The sequence below is a fragment of the Patella vulgata genome, chromosome 6 (genome assembly GCF_932274485.2).
Source record: "Patella vulgata chromosome 6, xgPatVulg1.2, whole genome shotgun sequence".
Lineage (NCBI taxonomy): Eukaryota > Metazoa > Mollusca > Gastropoda > Patellidae > Patella > Patella vulgata.
In genome coordinates this window covers 45,897,126-45,918,199 of record NC_065884.2, presented here as the reverse complement: position 1 = coordinate 45,918,199, position 21,074 = coordinate 45,897,126, and the positions used below count along the sequence as shown (strand labels likewise).

General features: G+C 34.7%; 2 protein-coding genes across 3 annotated transcripts in view; one reads left to right on the top strand and one right to left on the bottom strand.

Annotated features, from left to right (window-relative positions):
* LOC126823704 (solute carrier family 45 member 3) overlaps positions 1-21,074 on the top strand; it is a 44,157-nt gene that overhangs the window by 6,062 nt on the left and 17,021 nt on the right. The window contains exon 1 of one of the 2 annotated variants that reach the window (XM_050552658.2): positions 17,376-17,612. The exons of the other annotated variant lie outside the window; for it this stretch is intronic. The gene's annotated coding sequence lies outside the window, so the exon portion shown is untranslated. Of the gene's footprint in view, positions 1-17,375; positions 17,613-21,074 lie in introns of those variants that run through there. 2 annotated transcript variants of the gene reach the window in all.
* The window catches only part of LOC126823719 (RAD51-associated protein 1-like), a 35,108-nt gene that overhangs the window by 6,610 nt on the left and 7,424 nt on the right, over positions 1-21,074 (bottom strand). Inside the window, exons 2-3 of the mRNA XM_056101746.1 lie at positions 6,385-6,434; positions 3,004-3,130 (exon numbers count right to left, since the gene is read on the bottom strand). Of these exons, the coding sequence (XP_055957721.1) occupies positions 3,004-3,130; positions 6,385-6,434 (177 nt within the window). The remainder of the gene's footprint in view (positions 1-3,003; positions 3,131-6,384; positions 6,435-21,074) is intronic.

Here is a 21,074-nt window from a genome sequence, read left to right as displayed (position 1 = left end):
TGGAATACATGTGATCACACCTTGTTTTTGAGTCAGTGATAATTCCCCTGTATCTAGTGTGCAGTTAATAGATCTCAGGATAATCTTAGATAAATCACACCAAAAGAACTGAAAAAATTCTGAGGTGTAGCCATCTATGCCTGGACTTTTGTTTTGTTTCTGATTTTTCACGATAGTAGATAATTCGCTTATAGAAATTGGACCTTCAAGTGATTTACTAATTTCTGTTGATATTTTTTTTTCTAGAACAATTTACAAATTTATGTTACTGTTTTCTTAATCAACATCTTGATTGCTTTTGTATAGTTGTTCATAGAAGAATTTAACTTGTTTCAATATTTCGGTCTGGTCCGAAACTTTGCCCGATAGTTCAGTATCAATTTCTTGGATATTTTTGTTTGTATAATTTCTTTTTTCTAGACTGAGAAAATATGAAGTATTTCTCTCCCCTTCCTCTGTCCATTTTGCTCTAGATCTAACAATGATTCCTTCAATTTTCTTTTTCCTATGTTCTTCTAATTTTGAATTCAAATTTTGCAATTGTTCACATCATAAAGTTTGATGTTGTTGGGATATATATGTTGGTTTTGTTTTCAATTTCTTGCATTTCTGATATAATTTTTTGTTCAATCTCAGAATTCTTCCCTTTCCTATATGAAACAAATGATATGATTTTCCCTCTTAAATGTAAAAGCAACATTTCAAAGAGCAATTGGTCATCAATCGTATATTCAAGGTAATTAATTGTGGAAGCTTCAACAAATTCAAGACTGTATGGTGAAGCTGCATAAAACTCTTTGATAAAGTTGATATTTTCTTTGATCATCATTGTAACAAACAGCTCGTCATACAGTAAGAAATTGTTGAATTTCCAGTAACCTTTCGCTCTTTCATGTTACTAATAATAATCAGGGCAATGGAGATGGCAGAATAGTCAGTTCTATACACATGTTGGATATTAGCCTTCGTAATATGTGTTAGGAGATTTTCCGATGTCAAGAAAAAGTCTAGGGGCGCTCTTTTAATTGAATTACATCTATTCCATGTAAATTTGTTTTCGTTTTTGTGAAACAAACACCAGACATCAATTAATTTGTATTTCTGACACATATCTGTCAGCTCCATTTTTGCCCTCGGATTATTTACATGTTTATAGTTATATGTATCGAAAAATTGATTCAAGGTTAAATTCCAATCCCCACAGAGGAAGTATCTATCATTGTCAAACTGTTTTAGATTCATATAAGGTTTTTGCTAAAAGCCAGGACTATCCGAGTTAGGCCCATAAATATTGCCAAGTATAAATTTTATGTCATTTATCTCTCTACAAATATGTAGTTGCTATTGGTCCAGTCTTTTTTAACCTTACGTTTTTTATGTTCTAATTTATTCCCGAACAGATAGCCACTCCTCTCTGTTTAGAGGAATTACCACAGATTTCAATATCAGTATTTCCCCAATCCGCTGCTATATATATTTCTAATTTTTGTTCCAAGTGTGTATCCTGCAAGCAAATAATGTCTGTATTCTGCTGTTTGAGCATGTTAAATACATAAATGATATTACTTTAGCATTATGATCAGTGGCGGCCCCATTAATCTGGTCTGCCCTCTGTTTGCCCCCTTCAATAATTTTAGAAAATAAAAAAAAGTATTTGCGATACGTTTCGGTAATCAATACCTTCTACGGTGAATAAATCCCACATCCCCACTCAGTCATAAACTTGCATGTTGTAGAGCATTTCCGACATTTCAAAATTTTCTTGGCAAGGTCCCCAATGGACTCGCTACTTTGGCGCTCACAAGGGGAATTCATTGAGGTTCGCAAGTCCGTTCGTTTGTCATTTTGTTCTCTAGTCGGATAAACTAGTGATCAGGCGACGAACGGTATTTGGGAAGATCTATTTATCTCGACGATCGGTGCCTGACAGAATACTGTAAGACAGCATTTCCGGCAGTCATTTTTCAAAATTTTCTGGGGGAGGACTCCCTACTTTGACGCTCGTGAGTGGGCTTCGTCGTGATTCGCAAGTCCGTTCGTTTGACACTTTACCTCATTGATCAGTGTCTAAAATACTGCCAGGCTGTATTTCCGGCAACCTGTTTTTCAAAATTTTCTGGAGGAAGCCCCCTACCCCTAGTTAAAGTTCGTGCCTTTGCCCCCTTAACCTTGGACTTTGCCCCAGCTTTGCCCCTCCAATCACCAACGGCTGGCGCCGCCACTGATTATGATATTAATTATTTTCTATATTTTCCCAAATGTCACTTTCAATTAAAGTCACTGATTGTCATTTAAAAGCATTCTGAATCAATTGCAAACTGCAATATTGTGAAAGTTTAATGCCTAAGTTCATATCAGTTCCATTTAGTAGAATAGGCCATGTACTGAGATGGATTTAAATGTCATTTAGTTGTACCCCTCTTGTGGCAAGTTGTGGCCAGGTAATTATAGAGTCTAAAACTATAAATGTTGCTTCATTTTAAAATAAATAAAATTTGTTTCAACATTGATCTTTTTTTCACAATAAATAAAAATTATTATATTAAAATCGAATTCTTTTCTTTTCTGTAAGCGTAATACATTTTGAATATTAATTGAGCGTTAACAATGTTCAGTGTTAAAATCCATATGCCGGTCATGAGGTTAGAATTTCGACCAATCAAAAACAGTCTATGAATGACAAAATTTCATGGTGTGTGGTACAGCAATGATCATGCACATTTAGACTAATATAAAAAAATAAATACTGTTGAAATTAGAATACTCTTACTCAGTTGCCAGTCATGTTATCAGATAATCCCTTTTACCCCCAGTTATATTATGGCATCATAAATCCATATGATATAAAATTGAGGATCGAATTTGCCAATAATGAACATATTTTCCTTGGGAATTATGGTGTTATCTGTGCAGTTGGCACTGCAGTAATCGCATCTAGTGGACATTTGCATTTAATGCATCCTTTTTACAATTTGTTTTAGTGCCATTTATATAATAACCTACCTATTAGCTTTCTTTTTGTCATTAGAATTAGCTGCAGGTTTTTTTATCTTCTCTTTCATTTGTAGTTTGTTTTCTTTTCCATTGTTAAGTTTTCTACTTGGAGGTGGCGTCGGATCAGTAAAGTCATCTGTAAGAAAGTAATTTCACAACATTTGATATGACACATTGCCAACACAACAGGTATACATGTACCCTCTTTTAAAGGTATCGCAAATAACAGCATTTAAACAGACATTATGCAAGAGCTAAATTGCAGGTCTTTCTTTAGGCCTAAAATGTTATATAAATTATTAATTAGACATTAATTCACATGACAAGACCATAATCAATTTTTGATGACATTAGATGGCTACGATTTTAAGTTTAGATTAGAACAGTTTGACCATTTAAAGATTTAAATTTGCAAGAGCATCGATAACGCTGCAATATACGTCCACATTCCTGCTTTGCTACTTTTTTAAAATGAAGAGAATGAAATATGATATGGCTGCAAAGCTAGGTGTTGGGTTTGTTTTGCCAAATATACAGAGTAAATATTAACAAAAAAAGTGGGTGTGACACCACCCCATTTGGTCAGGGCATGCACCAAAATAAAAAGTTGATGTCTTCACAGTATAAGGAATAAATATGCAAAATTCCAAGATGATTCATTCCAAATTGCAGCCTGTAGACAATAAACACAAAAATTAGACGTGGCTGTCCCTGGGGGGTGGATATGAACAATGTAAATAGGTACCACCCTGTTATTGAAATGATTGAATTTGAACAAAATCTGTTAATAATTGCAACCTGTCGAGTATTTACAGACAAAAAAATTAACAAAAAGGTGGGTGTGGTACCACACTCCTGGGGGTCTTGACATTCACTAAAATAGTTGCTATCCTTACAGTATAAGGAACAAATTCCAAAATGATCTATTTAGTATATATTTAAGCCTGTAGACCATAAAAAAAAAAAAAATAAAAAAAAAAGTGGGCGTGGCTCTGCTCCTGGCATCTTTAGGCTATAAGGAATAGATATACCAAGTTCCAAGACGATCCATTAAGAATTGTTGCCTGTAGGCAGCACACAGACAGACACACAAAGAAAAGTGGATGTGGCTCAGCCCATGGGGGTCGACATTCACCAAATACAATAGAGATCATCCTTAGGGTATAAGGAATAGGTATGCAAAGTTTCAAAAGGATATGTTAAGAATTGCAGCTTATAGCCGACGTACATACATGCACGAAGATAGGGCATGGCTCTGTCTCAGGGGGTTGGGCATGCACTAAATATAAGAGAGGTCATCCTTAGGCATAAGGAATAAGTATGAAAGGTTTTCAAGACGATCCATTAAGAATTGTTGCCTGTAGGCGAAAATGGGTATGGCTCTGCCCCTGAGCATTAGGCATGCCCCTCAAACAATAGGGGTGTTCCTTAGGATATAAAGAATAAGTATGCATAGTTTCAAAATGATACGTTAAGAAATGTGGTCTGTAGACGACTCTGCCCCTGGGGGTCGGGCATGCACCAAAAACAATAGGGATCATCCTTAGGGTATAGGGAATAAGTAAGTAAAGTTTCAAGACGATCACTTAAGAATTGTGGCCTGTAGGAGACAAACACACAGAGACAAGGGTGACAGCAATATATGTCCACTTTATGAACATGGACATACAAAAATAACAAAGATAGGTTGCCAGGCAACGAAACATGCGCCCACAGCAGCTAAATTGTCCGGGCAGTTAACAAGAGTTGTCGCATATTTTTACTTTTTTCGGTAATGAAACATTTATAATACACTAAAATCTGATTAAGAGCAACAACTCATGAAGTAATTATCAGAAAACCATTAGAATTTGTTTGGTTTTTATAAAGTTCTGCCCCATGTTAACGTTTTGTATACAAAACTTTTAATATCATGGATTTAGCTTTTCAAGTCTCAAGATCTTAAACTCTGTGTATCAATCTGAAGTCAATCGGATCATAACTTTAGCTTTTAGAGTGTCACAAAGTGATCAAGGGCCATAACTTTAGCAGTAATTATCAGAAATCGCTGAAAAGCAACAGGCTTCTTCGTCTCATGACCTCAAACACTGTGTATAAATTTAAAGTCAATCGAATATTAACTTTGGCCTCTAGAGCGTCCACAAGATTTCTAGAAGTAATCAAGGGCCATAACTCTGGCAGTAATTATCGGAAATCGTTGAAAATCAATAGGTTTCTTAAGTTCGTCTCATGACCTTAAACACTGTGTATAAATTTGAAGTAAATCGGATATTAACTTTTGTCTATAGATCGTCTACAAGATTTTTTGAAGTGATCAAGGGCCATAAATCTGGTAGTAATTTAATCGGAAATCACTGAAAAGCAAAAGGCTTCGTCTCATGACCTTGAACACTGTGTATAAATTTAAAGTCAATCGGATATTAACTTTAGCCTCTAGAGCGTCCACAAGCAATTGTGGACGCTGGACCGCTGGCCGGACGGGTGCGTCGACAATATTCGATCACATTTCAATGTGAGTGTATAAAAATATAGACTCCATTGAATTCACTAGCAATTTTTGACATATTTTCTGCAAATAATTGATGAATCTCTTTCAAATTCTGGTTGGAAGACTGTGATTGCAATATACAGCACATTTTATGTGATAAAATACATTTCTTTCAGAATATTCCTTCTGTTTTCAAATTTAATAAAGTCTGAATTATGATTGTCCACTAATTAATATCTATTGACCTATACTGAGTATACTGCCAATGATGCAATGTTTCTAACTAAAACAAGACAACATTGAGGCTGATGTCCCCCGTTGAAATCCCAAAATAAATAGATGACACATTAATTAATCACACATTTATTTTTTTCAAAAGTATCGAGCAATCAAACTGATTATCAACTATACACTAAGTTTCATCACTCTCTATCAGATAGAATCAAATTGCTTATCTCTGCTTACTCTAAGCAGAAAATTCTCATCTTCAAACTCCATCAAGGCATTCACCTAATAAACACCTACACCAAGTGTGAACATTTTAGCTCAACTAGAAAGTAGAGTTATTGTGTTCCAAATTCTTGACCAATCAAATTGCTTATCGCTCTGCTTACCCTAAGCAGAAAATGCTCAATATCAAACTCAGTCAAGGTATTGATATAATGAAACTATACACAAAGTTTCATCACTCTCATCACTTAATTACATGTAGAACAAAAGTTATCGTGTCCCAAAGCATCAACCAATCAAATTGCAGTTTGAACATTCTAGCTTAATTAGAAGGAGAGTTATTGTGTCCCAAAAAGTGTGATGGACAGACGGACAAAGTCATTTTAATAGTCCCCTGCTTTCTTTGAAAGGCGGGGGACAAAAATTAAATAGGATATATACATGTAACTCACCATCATCATCATCATCACCTATATTTGAATAACTGACCACACTTTTAGATCTAAAAAAATTACATATCTTTAATCAACATTATAAATATGCCTTAAAATTTATGAATGACTTAAATAAAATGTTATATAGGGAGGATGTGGTCATAACAATCAAGGATTAAAACTCAAGTCCGCTTTACAGAAATGTGGTTTACAACAAAAGTGAAACTCAACAAAAAAATTAATGTTTACTACATTTACCATAATCTACATAAAAGACAAAAAACAAAAAAACAAAGTTAAAAACAAATCATAAAACCACAAAATGTGAAATATCTTTGATCATGTTGAACTCTTCTGTATTTTCGCCTTACCAATAAATCATATACGCACTTGAGTGTTTTCAATTTTAAAGATATGGTGTAATTGGAGTGATAAATACTGTATCCTTTTTTACAATGATACTATAGTGAATTTCTAATCATTTGATTGATTCATGAGTACAACTGATTAAAACACAGATCCTATTTAGTTTTTATATTACTCTATACTATACGAAAAATATTTAGTTCAAAAGGTGAATGAAGAATTAAAACTTTAAGATGTTAACAAGAAATGACGTCATCGACCAAAATAGACCAATATTAGACATTGATGGAAACTTTTTTGTTTTTCAACCAATTTGAATGAGGTTTTCACCAATTTGAATGCGGTTTTCACCAATTTGTAGCTGTTTGTATTTCTCAAATTTTATTCATGGACATGGCCCAATTTTAAGATAAAAAGTGAACAGAGTGAAAATTCTGAGCGCAACTTTTTTATTTTTGAAGATTTCGACTTGAAACTTTCATATGGGTGGATTAAGCAAAAAATGTCAACAAAAATTTTCTGATTATCTCCCCTTTGAAGATGAAGTCAGATTTTCAACTTCTTTAATTTTGCCTTATTTAAAAATATTTGTCAATACGAGTTGTCTATCAACTTTTAAGAGTAATCTAATAAAGTTAAAATACATTGTATAATAAAGCATTGTTATTATTATTATATTGACTATCTAACTCTAGAGTGTATTGTGGTCACGTGACCCCCACTGACGTAATGTTAACGTTATGGGGCGTCACTGGAGACCGGCCGCCATGTTTCAACCGGGAAAGAATGACGGAGGGCGGACAAGCCCATTAAAAATACAATTCAAATTCAGAGAGAGAGAGAGAAATGGGGTTTAACGTCCACTCGACACAAACTAGGTCATTTTGGGACTAACAAATGTTTCGATTTTATTTCAATAATTCGCTTGCGCATAGGGGTCTTTAGTAGCGGGAGGAAAACTGAGAACCTGGCAAAAACCCTTGAGGTTTGACAGGCGACCCTATTCCTTTTCACATACAACCGCGGAATCGTTACAACACCAGTTAACTCAATGACAGACCTTAGGATGCAGCGCGCACATCCGAATGTCAATAGATTGATATTTTGGGAAAGCATTCACTATTCGCAATCGATTGTCGCAGTGGAAATTTTATAATTGACATCGATTTTTTTAAAGTGACATCATAAAATTGAAGTTTTTTCATAAAAGTATAAGACTTTGAAATCAAGTAAAATGTCACTGTCAAACGATAAATTGAGTTATTTGGGGCATATTCTGAAAGTTTTATCAAAATTAGTTTATAAACAAAGGTGAAACAGTGAAAATAAGTCATTTGAGTATGTAATTGTTTGCCATTGAATTTATATAACAGGTCTTTTGTCTACATGATGTCTTCTAGAATACCATTAAAGAAGATTTGCAGGTGTTAACAACAATTGAGTCTTTTTATTTTTATTTTTTCAAAAGAGCCATGGTGGTTCAGTGAGTAAGGTGTGGGCTCGCTAAAAAGAAGGTTCGCTATAGGTATTGCTCGAGACAGTTCCTTGTGGTTTCCTCATGTCCCTGGTGCAGATTGGAGGACCTGGAAAGGTACAATGTTCAGCCTTTCAGATGGGACAAAAATTGTGGTCCCGTGTACACATTGCCCTGCAGCAAAAGGAACCCTTGGCAGTTTAAATTCGAAATACGAGTAGACCATCAATTTTTACCCGATTTTAAAAAACGTTTAAATATACCACCATTACACCATAATGCATAATGATGGTTGAGTTTGAATTTCGTAAAAATTGAATCGAAACTGCCCGACAGAATGGCCACTAGCTCCTTGTACGCAAATAGTGTAAAAGTATGTAATACCAAGGTTGTGGACCCCCCAGAGGTCACAATTTTTATCTGATTTTGATGAAACTTAAAATATATTTACATCCCGAAGATCTAAATTCCTGTAGATTCACGCATATCGGACCATAACTTCCTGGATTATTCCCCCTGATTGTACAAAAAATCGTTTCTTTGCTTGAGCTTGTTCTCTGTCCATCTCTTGAAAAATGTGGGCGTATCTTGCATGGCAACCGCTTGTTTAAAAAAAATGTCAAACTTTGTAATCGGGTAAAATGTTGATGGTAAACGATTAACTAAGCCATTTGGTGCTTATTCCGAAAGTTTTCCAACCAGTCTGTAATCATATTTGTTTTGGGACTGTCTGACAGATTTTAATAATCCTTTTTCTCTTTAATATTCTTGAAAAAAACAAACAAAACCCAGGACAACAAAAACATGCTACTAAATGTTAAGTTAATGTATAAGTGTATGACTGGGTCGTATAAAAACTATCAAACCTGTTTCGAGAACAGGTCTATTTCATTTTGTTTTTTTCTAATTCAAAATTTCGTTTTACTTGTCTTTACTACACTAGGATCTGGAAGAGTTGTTATATAACCCGCATTCTGGATGATGTGAGGGATTAGCCAATGAAACGATCTGTTACGGCGGGCTTGAGGTCGTGCATGGAACTGTGGGTAACCTACTAGAAACATCATTGCTGATTGGTCAATCCTGATGTCATAGGGTCAAAAGCCGCTCATAATACCCCTGACGCAACCTTCCACAACAACCGGTCAAATCTACATGTAGAGGCCATAGAAAGTATAAAGATAGGTTGCCAGGCAACAAAACATACGCCCACAGCAGCTAAGTCGCCTAGGGGGATCAACAAGGGTTGTCGCATATATTTTTCTTTCATCAGAAATGAAAACATTTACAACACACTAAAGTAAAATCTGATTACGACTAACAATTCATTTGGCTTCTAGTTCTGCTCTATTCTAACATTTAGCATACAAAATATTTAATATCAATTTCCATAACCATTGGAAATGGTTGAAATTTGACAGGCTTCTTCATCTCATAACCTTAAACACTGTGCATAAATTTTAAGTCAACTGATACCTTTAGCATCTAAAAAATCCACAAGATATTTCAAAGTGATCAAGGGCCATAACTCTGGCAGTAATTATCGGAAATCGTTGAAAATCATTCAGATTCTTCGTCTTATGACCTTAAAGTAAACAATGTGTATACATTTAAAGTAAATCAGATATTAACTTTAAATTCTGGAGCTTCTACAAAAATTTTCAAAGAGGTCAAGGCCATAACTCTGGCAGAAATAGTTGAAAATCAATAGGCTTCTTCGTTAATATACAACCACATTTCAATGTGGGCGTATAAAAAAAATGAAATGAAATATAGATCTGTAATTTAATAAGATTAATCCCTAATTAAGTACTTCAGACTCTTCAATTATGTTATTTCATTTGAAGTAATATGAGTTGAACCTTGAGCCAATTTTTTTTGATTTTTGACATGTAAATTTTATTGTATTAGTTTCATTTCGATGATCATCTATTGCATGCTGATATCAAAGTCAAACTATTAGCCAGTTATAAAATATCTTTAAGATATTTGAAAAGTAAAAATTGTCAGGTAAAAATGTCATCTGAAAAAAACCAAGCCATTTAATAGATAGGGGGCAAGGGAGCAGGTCTTTTCATCCCACAACCGTTTCACCCTGGGCTGTTTCATCCCAAATTTACAATTAGTACAAGAAATGTGTGCGGTTTTTTTAAATATTTACATCAAATAAATAAATAAATGAATATAGCGTTTAATCAGGCTTCGAATAGTCACCTTAGTAACTAACCTACCCATCATTTATAATTTTCCACATCATACATGTACATTATCCATGTAGGTACAAAAACATGATTAAATTGTTTTGGTCCTTATTTTCATCCATTTGAATATCGTAATATAAAACCGTTTCATTTCTTCGACATCGACAGGTCTAAAAAATTGCGCGAATCGACGAATAGCTTAAAGTCTGTGACTCGCACATTTGTACAATTCCATTATCTGAATTGATAGATTAATTCACCGCCAAGTAAAACCTACATCTGAAATCATGCTTTAAATTTAATATATGGCCAATGACTCTGACGTGTAGAATTCAGATTCTAATATATCCTTATATTAAAATTGACTATCAAACACGACGTCTCACTTGTACATGAGACTATTCTATTATTAACCATGTGCAGAGCTGGAATAACGCTTGATGCAGCCGTCAAACGTTTAGATGACAAATTTGGAGGTCAACGTCGCTCAGTATTGATACATTTGGACACAATTCGTCAAATGCGTACGGTTAATTTTAATGATTTGAAGAACTTTGAAAATTTTGTTGAGAAATTAGAACTAAGTATAATCGCACTTCAAGAGAATGGTCGAACGGAAGAATTTGAAGAAAATTCAATGTTTTGGTAGCAGAGCGTGGTTTTATATAGGACTTATTAGAACTGTAAGTACACTATTTTCATTTCGTGCGTGGTTATAGACTCTATTATTATATGTGCTTATTTGAACTTAATTAGTGTAAACAATCAAATTCAGAAATGGCAGATTCGAAGAATACAAATAATCCCAACGAAAACGAAATATTAACAGCGCTTTTGAAAAAGAGACGAATGGCCAACAGCCAGCTGGCAAAGGCGCGAATAAATTTAACTTTGGCTTTAGCATGCAATGTGTATGACATAAACGAAGACGACATAAGATCTGCATTGCGATTTTTAATGGCTAGTCAAGAGGAGGCAATTTGTGTGTTAACAGAACTTACTAGTATAGATAGTGATAGTTTCGAATCAGAATTGGAACACGTAGAAGACCATAAACAAATTAGTGAATTAGTTACACAGGCCACCCAGTTCTTAGCCAATCCACGATCGACTAACACACAGTCAAGGGAGGCTGCGACAGAGCTCGAAATTAATAATGACATGCCATCATCAGATCAACGGCCATCGTCACCGCAACAAGAACAAGCATCGTCGCATCCAGCAGATCATATAAATACATCGGTTCAACCATCGCTTGAAAATAGTTCTTCGACGAATAATAATAATAATAAGGAAGACCTTATTCGTCAAGTTGATAGAGACATATTTCAACAACTTAATAAAGTTTCGATCCCCAAATTTAGTGGTTCAAAGCTAGATAACCAACTTTTTAAAGACGCTTTCACAGAATGTATAGACAAATCTTCGTGTTCGAAATCATACAAAATGCTACAGCTACGCCAACATTTAGAGGGAGATGCCTTAAAAGCCATTGAAGGAAATCCTGCCCACATTGAATGCCAGAAGAAAGTGGAATATAGTTCATCGGGATTTCATAGTTGGTGATTTAGTGATTGTAATCGATCCACAGACTCCACGTGGTAAATGGCCGCTTGGTCGTACTGTTCGCACCTTCCCGGGAAGTGATAACCACACACGAGTTGTGGAAGTTAAAGTTGGAGAAAAGATCTATAAGCGTTTTATTAATCGTTTGTGCCCTTTAGATATCTGACTATAGATGTGTTACGTATCGTGTGTAATAGAAACTAAATTTCCAGTCATTGAGTATTTGAACATTTTGATAGTCGAACTTTAGATTTGATATTAAGTTGCATGGCAACCATTGTTAATCAGTGTTTGGAACTTTGTATTCAATAAGTAGACAGTAATAGTATTTTAATAGTTTATAGTTTATATTATTAATTATCTTCATTTTGTCCATTCATTCATTATTTTACGTTTTAGTTTTTTTTATTGATGCTGGGTCACATCAAGGAGGGGGATGTTTAGCGTGCTGGGCCCATAACCCAGAGGTCCGTGGATCGAAACCACGCTCTGCTACCAAAACATGTTCCGAATACTGAACACAAAAGTTATTAGATGATCTATTTATTTTTCGATAAACATCATAAGAGTACACAGCTATTATTTTTCTATCTATACATTCTACTGTAACTATAAGCGCGAAATAACAATCAACTATATCCTTCGATTCCCCAGACACTCTCTCCCCCCTCTCTCTTTTTGGCAGCTAAAAAAAACTGTCACCCCTGGCTGTTGCCATGACTACGTCACGTACAAAAAAGATATCAACATTTTTTAGATAAAAACTCTAGGATGGACATTCATTCTGACCAACGCTATTTGTTACTTTATCTGGCTTCCTCAACCCAACTCTAACCCCAAATATTTACATGTTTTTATTATTAATCAATTATGTGTTCATTTAACAATAAATAATTAAAGATATTATGGGAGATATTTATAGAGAGTTGGTCATTCTTGCTATAACAGTTCAAAAGTAGATGATGAAAGAAGAATATATTGAAAAATTCAGTCAAATTACTTTATTCTGAACATAGTTATCATCGTTGTAATATTTGCCTAGAAATGGTAGCGAAATGTGTCTTCATCATCGACGAACGTTTGATTGACAGGCGTTAACTCCACCTACATATCTCGATTATCAAGTAAAGTTATCAATGGCATACGGAAACGCTTTACAGCGGCCTCGCTAAGTACACTCTATCATTTAGCCTCGATCTAACTGACGTATTTTCATCAGGTTACCCCTTATCTGATTTAATCAATTAGTGAAATCCTATTTAAATCCGAGCTGTAGCCGAGCCATCCGTGGGTCGATTTATTTGTCGCTTTAAATCAACATTGATGTTGTGATCTTACCGGGAAAAGATAACCTTCTGATATCCAATATTTAAGACAAAATAAACATTTTACCATTGGTACACGAATCGTGTACCATAATGCGTTTCAGAGCTATTTGTAATAAGGAACTCGAAAAAACAAGGCTAGGCATATTCCACAAGTCATGTCAAACGGTGACGCAATATTCTTATCTGGAGAGCATGCCCAATAAATACTATCAGCGTAGAATGGAAAAACCAGACGCTAGAGATTGAAATTCGATTGAGAATACTGGCGTATTTCGCCGAACCTAACTGCTTAGAAATTACAGTAAAAACAGAAACGATTGAATGTAAATCAATTTATATACATTCATATTACATTATTGTATGCGTTGCGACCTATTTGTGTCAATTTCTAGGTCCCAAATATTAGCTCCTTTAACTGCTAAATATTACAATAACAAGGGAGATGAAACAGCCCAATAAAAAATAGGTTGCCAGGCAACGAAACATACACAGCTAAATCGTCCAAGCGATCGACAGGGTTGACACATATTTATTCTTTTGTAGGTAATTAGGGGCATTTACAAGACAATAAATGTGAAGTATATTTTCCGACTGTAAAATTGGATAAGTACTGAAAATGTATTATGTAAAATGTATAATTAGACGGTGAAAACTGGATAAGCACTGAAATAGAACTAAAGTATTAGAATCAATGTATAAGTTGGTCATAAGCCCTTGGTATAAAGAGTCCCACATCACAGTTTAACTTGCGGTTTATATTGATGGCCTCAAGACGTTTTCTGTTTTCTTCTCGTGATGATTTATTGCAAGGGTTCTTGTTTGGTCCCACAGGATTGTGTGTTGTCCGTTGTTAATAATATGCTCTGCTACGGTCGAGGGATTGGTGGAAGCAGATAGTGACTTGTAAATCATCGGAAAATATACTTCACATTTATTGACTTTCAGTTAATTGAATAAATATATTTACGGTTTCCCTCGTCCAGGTTTATAATCTAATAACGAGTTTCATCTCTCACGATTTTCAGCTTACGGAATTAATACATTTTCAGTGCTTATCCAGGTTCACAATCTAGTTATATATTTTATATATCTTGATTTTGAGTACTTATCCAGTTTTACAGTCTGATAATATATTTCACATTTATTGACTTTAAATTTATACTCTAATAATAGGTTTTATCTTTCATGATTTTCAGCTTATTGAATTAATACATTTATGCTTTCTCTTTGCGTCAGCAATCACTCTTGTTCAGGAGCTTATGACGAACTTATACATTGATTCCCATACTTGGGTTCTTTTTCAGTGCTTATCCAGTTTTTTCACAGTCTAATTATACATTTTACATACCTTGGTTTTCAGTACTTATCTAGTTTTACAGTCTGGCAATATATTTCACATTCTTTGATTTTCAGTTTATTGAATTAATTTATTTATGGTTTCCCTCGTCCAGTTTTAGAGTCTAATAATAGATTTTACCTTTCATGATTTTCTGTTTAATGAATTAATATATTTTTTATTTATTATTATTTTTATTATTTTATCTTTACCCTTGCTTCAGCGATCACTCTGGTTCACTCATACTCCCATAAACACACACTTCTCTTTAAATTATTGTTGATCTATAGCTCAGGTTAATTGATTTCCCATTAATAGTGTTAATACATTGATTGTTACATAATAGGATTGCCCTCCTTTTAATCCCTGTAAGATTTTCCTTTGTGTGGGTTTAGTTGTTAATGGCCCCCTTAATCAAATGTGTTAAGTTTTAATTGTATTTGATTGTTATTTTTGTTGCATATTCTGTATATACATGTATTTGCCTACTATTCACATACCTATGTTTTTAACAATTTTCAAGTGTAAATAATTTAATTAAATCAACCTGTCAATAATATTATATTTATTGTATTGGACATTAAATCTGTAATAAACAACAACAACAACATACCTGTATCATTTACTTGATAAAGACGAGAGTATCCTCGTCGAAACGTCGCTTAGTATTAAACTCAGTAATTGTGTATCCATAAAATTGTACCTTGTGTTAATATGTTCAGTTACTAAATGCCAATCAATGAAGGTTCACAAAGTAAAAACAAGGCCTATAACTCTAGAAATAATTGACAGAAATTGCTGAAATTCAATAGACCTCCGTTTCACAAATTTAAATGATGCATATAAATTTCATACATATCGGATGATAACTTTCATCAATCGAGCATTAACAAGGTTGAACAATGTCAAACAAGGGCCATAACTCTAGAAGTAATTATTGTAAATTGCTGAAATTCAATAGGCTTTGTGGTTTCACTAATCTAAATGATGCATATAAATTTCATACAGATCAGATGATAACTTTTGGCATTGTTAGCGTTCACAAGGTTCAACAAAGTGAAACAAGGGCCACAACTCTAAACATAATAAAATTTAATAGGATTCTTCTTTTTACTAATTTAAATGACGCATATAAATTTCATACAGATCGGCTGATAACTTTTGATGTATTGTTAGAGCGTTGACAAGGTGCAACAAAGTGAAACAAGGGCTGTAACTCTAGAAATAATAAATGGAAATTGCTGAAATTCAATAGGATTCTTCTTTTTTACTAATTTAAATGACACCTATAAATTTAATACAGATCGGCAGATAACTTTAGATGTTAGAGGATTCACAAGGTGAAACAAAGTGAAACAAGGGCCATAACTCTTGAAGTAATTAAGGGAGATTGCTGAAATTCAATCATCCTCGGTTACCCAGTGTACTCATTCCGTTCTACTCCACTATACCCTGGGTTAATCTATGGGGGAGACACGTTTTCAAGTTAACCGCCCTTGATAAGTGTGCTATTTTTATCGACCAATCCCATAAATTGTTAAATCGAAAAGGAAGTTGGCAAAGGGAAGTAACTCTCATCGGACAATGTTAGGAGTTGGCCTATTCTAAATGCGTAATAATTAAAAACCAATTATATATTATGTTAATGAAGACCAGACGTTCATATAATAATTTAGGGTCATTAGTTTTATTTAGACTCGTTCCTTCGTTCGTTCCCGGAATTTTATGTCCACATGAAATCGTAGACAAGTTATAGTGAATCAAATTGCCAAGTATAAGTTCAGTAATAATAAACATAACAGAATGACATATTTCAGACAAAGAACGAATAGTAATAATAATAACAAAAGTCAAACATATAGATGTTATACTTATTTGAAATCAACAACACATACTACAGATTTTGAAAATACAATTAAATATAAATAAACTATAAATATATACATTATTTACATTTAAAATCATTCAGTAAATGGACATGAATATGGTTATCTACCCTTATAAAAACGAAGGCGAAACGATTGGTTTGTAAACTGTTTTCTGATTGGTTCGTAGACTGTAGCTACATTCTAGGCCAGGGCAGATAATTTGAAATCGTGGAAACCCTATGGATTAACCCAGGGTATAGTGGAGTAGAACGGAATGATTACACTGGGTAACCGATGATGAAATTCAATAGGCTTTTCCGTTTCACTAATTCAAATAATGCATATATAATGCAAATAATGTGGGTGTATAAAAAATAGGTTGGGATGAAACACTAACAACAGCCCTGGGCGGAAACGGTCGTGGGATGAACTGACCCGCAACCAGGGGCAAGGGACCAAAACGTGCAGGTTCATAATAAATAACTCATGTCCTACTAGTACTACACTCATTGGCAATGCATTGGCCACTGTCCACTTTTTGTCATTCACTCATCATAGTCATTTAACGACGTCGGCGTTTCGAAGTTTCCGAGCTTAGAACTTGGTTAGTAGTCCTACCTATTTGATCGCCTCTCTGACATCATTAACCAACCATATAAAACTACTCAAAAAACTTGTCTGTGCGGTTGTTAGATGTATTGAAATGTTCACGTTGCTTATAGTTCCCGATCACAGATTTTCACATTTTGTGTTTCATTTTTGTTTTGATTTTCCCTCCATTTTCTTTTAGAAGTAGAGCTAGTCAAATTTGAGTAAGTTCCGTACTTTTTGGTTTTATGAATTACTTTAAAAGTCCTCAATCAAATTGAACATGAGTCCGCTTTTTTGAAAAATATTTAATCTTCGAGGGGTTTCTTCATGGAGTTTGATTTTATCATCTACACTTTCACAATTTTCTACGAAACAGTTATAAATGGAGCCAGCAAGAAGAATTGGTGTGGTCAGCATCTCGAACTGTTACCGTAAAAGTATAACAGTTTAGTTGTTGAATACACGGATGGTTAAATGGCTACGGCACCGTACATTTAGAAGAATTGTAGATATTGTGTAAGTAAAATACGACTTAGAGATAAAATACGCTCTGATCAGGGATCTGATCACTGACTGACAGTGACATTTTCCTGACACTCACACTGTTATGTAGTAGGCTATACATATCAGGACTCAGACTAGCAATTATTTGCCCATTGACTTCAATGTTAAATGACTGTAACATCACAGGCTGTAGCTTTTTGCTCAACATTCCGTTGGTTCCAATCTTTATGGGGACAACATTTGGCAATCTCCTCATCATAATTTTGTAGGGGGTTGACCATTTAGATTTTTTGCTACACGGATTTGAAGTTGACAGGGGTGAAAATCTCACTTCCGACACAGTGATTGCTCTGCAGAAAGACACTTTACACCCCCTATCCCTCCGCTGTAATGTCATCAGTATTACCCAAAACTGCTATGAAATTGCAAATTTGATCCCTTTTCTCCAATTCTAGACCAAAAAGTCAACCCAAAAATGCAGGAAGAGGGGAGAAAAAAATTAAGGGAAAAATTGTCTATTTATAACTCGCACTACATTCGTCCATCATGAAATAAGGGGAAATAATTACTAGTCTTAGTCCTATATACCTCACATGTTTCTGCAGTTTAAACAAATCTGTTGTTATCTAATAAACAAACATATATGCAATTCCCTGGCCAAAGAATATGAAAATCTATGCATTTTCAGATGAGCTGTGCGGCATTCTGCAAACACTATAATACATCAGAAAACTGTGGAATTTCAGACAAATTTAAAAGCACAAGAATTTTGAATTAAACAGAACATTTTTATTTTTGAACATAAATGCATTCTGTAAAAAGATGAGATAAATTCAATATAAATCAAACACGAAAATACTTTAAAACAGTAATCATGATGCAATATTAGACTTTTTAACACTTTCATCGAAAACCACACAGTTTTTCTCTGTTAACGTAGTTTCAAGTGCCAAATTGTGGTCAAATCTAAAATGTTGAAACATGCAGTGCCTATCAATTTTAAAATATCTCCTATAAGTATATAGCTGTATTTCCATAGGATAAGTAAGTTGAAATAATCTGATTATGTAACACTACAACAGCTTTTTCATCCCCACCCCCCAGTTTGGAATCTGATAATTTAAAAGCACATGAATTTTGAATTCCACAGAACATTTTTATTTTTGAACATAAATGCATTCTTCAAAAAGATGAGATGAATTCAATATAAATCAAACACGAAAATACTTTAGAACAGTAATCATGATGCAATATTAGACTTTTAACACTTTCATCGAAAACCACACAGTTTTTCTCTGTTAACATAGTTTCAAGTACCAAATTGTGGTCAAATCTAAAATGTCGAAACATGCAGTGCCTATGAATTTCAAAATATCTCCTATATAGCTGTATTTCCACAGGATAAGTAAGTTGAAATAATCTGATTATGTAACACTACAACAGTTTTTTCGTCCCCACCCCCCATTATGGAATCCGATACATTGCTGACCAATCATAGGTTGCCCTGTTCACTCGGGCCTGTCAAATGATTTACAATGGCGATGGTGCCTACAACTTTCCTGACCAAGAGATATGCACAACCGTCGATCAACACACAAGCCATTAATGTTATCTTCCAATATGAGAGGCCATGATAAACACACGGGCGTCCTTTTCAAGCTCGGAAATTAAGTCATCACCAAAAAGCAAAGTTTACAGAGGTCCTCGGGGCTGGAACCCAAACTGATTACGATTTGCCCTCCACTTCCACCACAGGTGTCATAATGATCAGGGATGAAATTGATATGCATCATCGTTCTCCTAAAGCCAGTCCAGGAAGACATCAGGTTTTGAAATGTAGACCTGAAATGTTAAATTTGGATGAGAATGAGAATTCTGGGGCGAATACTATCCAGGGAAACGGTCATTGACATCCAGAAAATGGTCAAAATGTGGAATTCTGTCATTCAGTTAAATGTCAAGGGGAGAAGACAGGCCTGTGCAGTACCAAATTTCCAGCCCATTACTATTAGTGAGCAGAAGTGGGGATCAGGTTGGATGTACTTCTTAAAGTGTATGAAATGCACATTTATCTCACCTGTTTTGCTTCTTTTTTTTTAATACTTGTGTTGAGGTCAATCATTCCACTCTATGAAACATTACCCTGGCACCTGAAATGATAGGAGGCTGGGGATAAATATGCAATAAAAAAACAGTGAGAAATTAAGAAAAAAATATGGTTTCAACTGGAAATAGAAATAAACCTCTTTATTTCTAGCGAACAGCCGGTCACTGGCCCTCCAAAAAGAAACCAGTTAACAGGCAGTAAAAAAGTAAACCTTGAGTGTCACATAAGTCTAAGCCAATCTCAAAGGTAGATGCCATGTTTTGAGGTTCGGTCTAAATATTAAGGCCAACTGCATGTTTGGTCAAAAGTCACACAGGTGTGAATTTTGGAGTGTACATGTTAACATTTCATTGTATGATGTTAAAAACATGTTAGGTCTAAATGTTAAGGCCAACTGCAGACTTGGTTCAAGGTCGCAACATGTAAATAGGGTTAGGGCACATGATTTTTTGACACAATTGTGGGTTTGGGCTAGGGTCAGGACTAGGTCTTGGCTTAGGCCTAGGGTACATGTTTTTTGACAAGATTGTGGGTTAGGGTTAGGGTAAGGACTGGGTCTTGGGTTAGGGTTAGGGTCAGTCTTGTTTACATCTAGTGACTTTAGACCAAATCTGCAGTTGAGTTGGCCTTAATATTTAGACCTAACCATGTTTTGATATCATTGTGAACAAAATGTTACACATTTACAACCCAAAATTCACACTCAACCAACTGATACCCCCAATCATGGCTATTTTGATACCAAATAGTCAAAAAACTTACTGCTGGGCAATAAAAAAGCAGTATTCTTACCATTTCTGACACTTTCCATTCAAAACTTCAGGAAATAAGCCGTTGAAAAAATATCAACATCCCGAGTCGGCCACGCTTCTTTATATCATCAGGACTCAGACTAGCAATTATTTGCCCATTGACTTCAATGTTAAATGACTGTAACATCACAGGCTGTAGCTTTTTGCTCAACATTCCGTTGGTTCCAATCTTTATAGGCACAATGGGGACAACATTTGGCAATCTCCTCATCATAATTTTGTAGGGGGTTGACCATTTAGATTTTTTGCTACACGGATTTGAAGTTGACAGGGGTGAAAATCTCACTTCCGACACAATGATTGCTCTGCAGAAAGACACTTTACACCCCCTATCCCTCCGCTGTAATATCATCAGTATTACCCAAAACTGCTATGAAATTGCAAATTTGATCCCTTTTCTCCAATTCTAGACCAAAAAGTCAACCCAAAAATGCAGGAAGAGGGGAGAAAAAAATTAAAGAAAAATTGTCTATTTATAACTCGCACTACATTCGTCCATCATGAAATAAGGGGAAATAATTACTAGTCTTAGTCCATGTACGTGGTGTGTCAAGA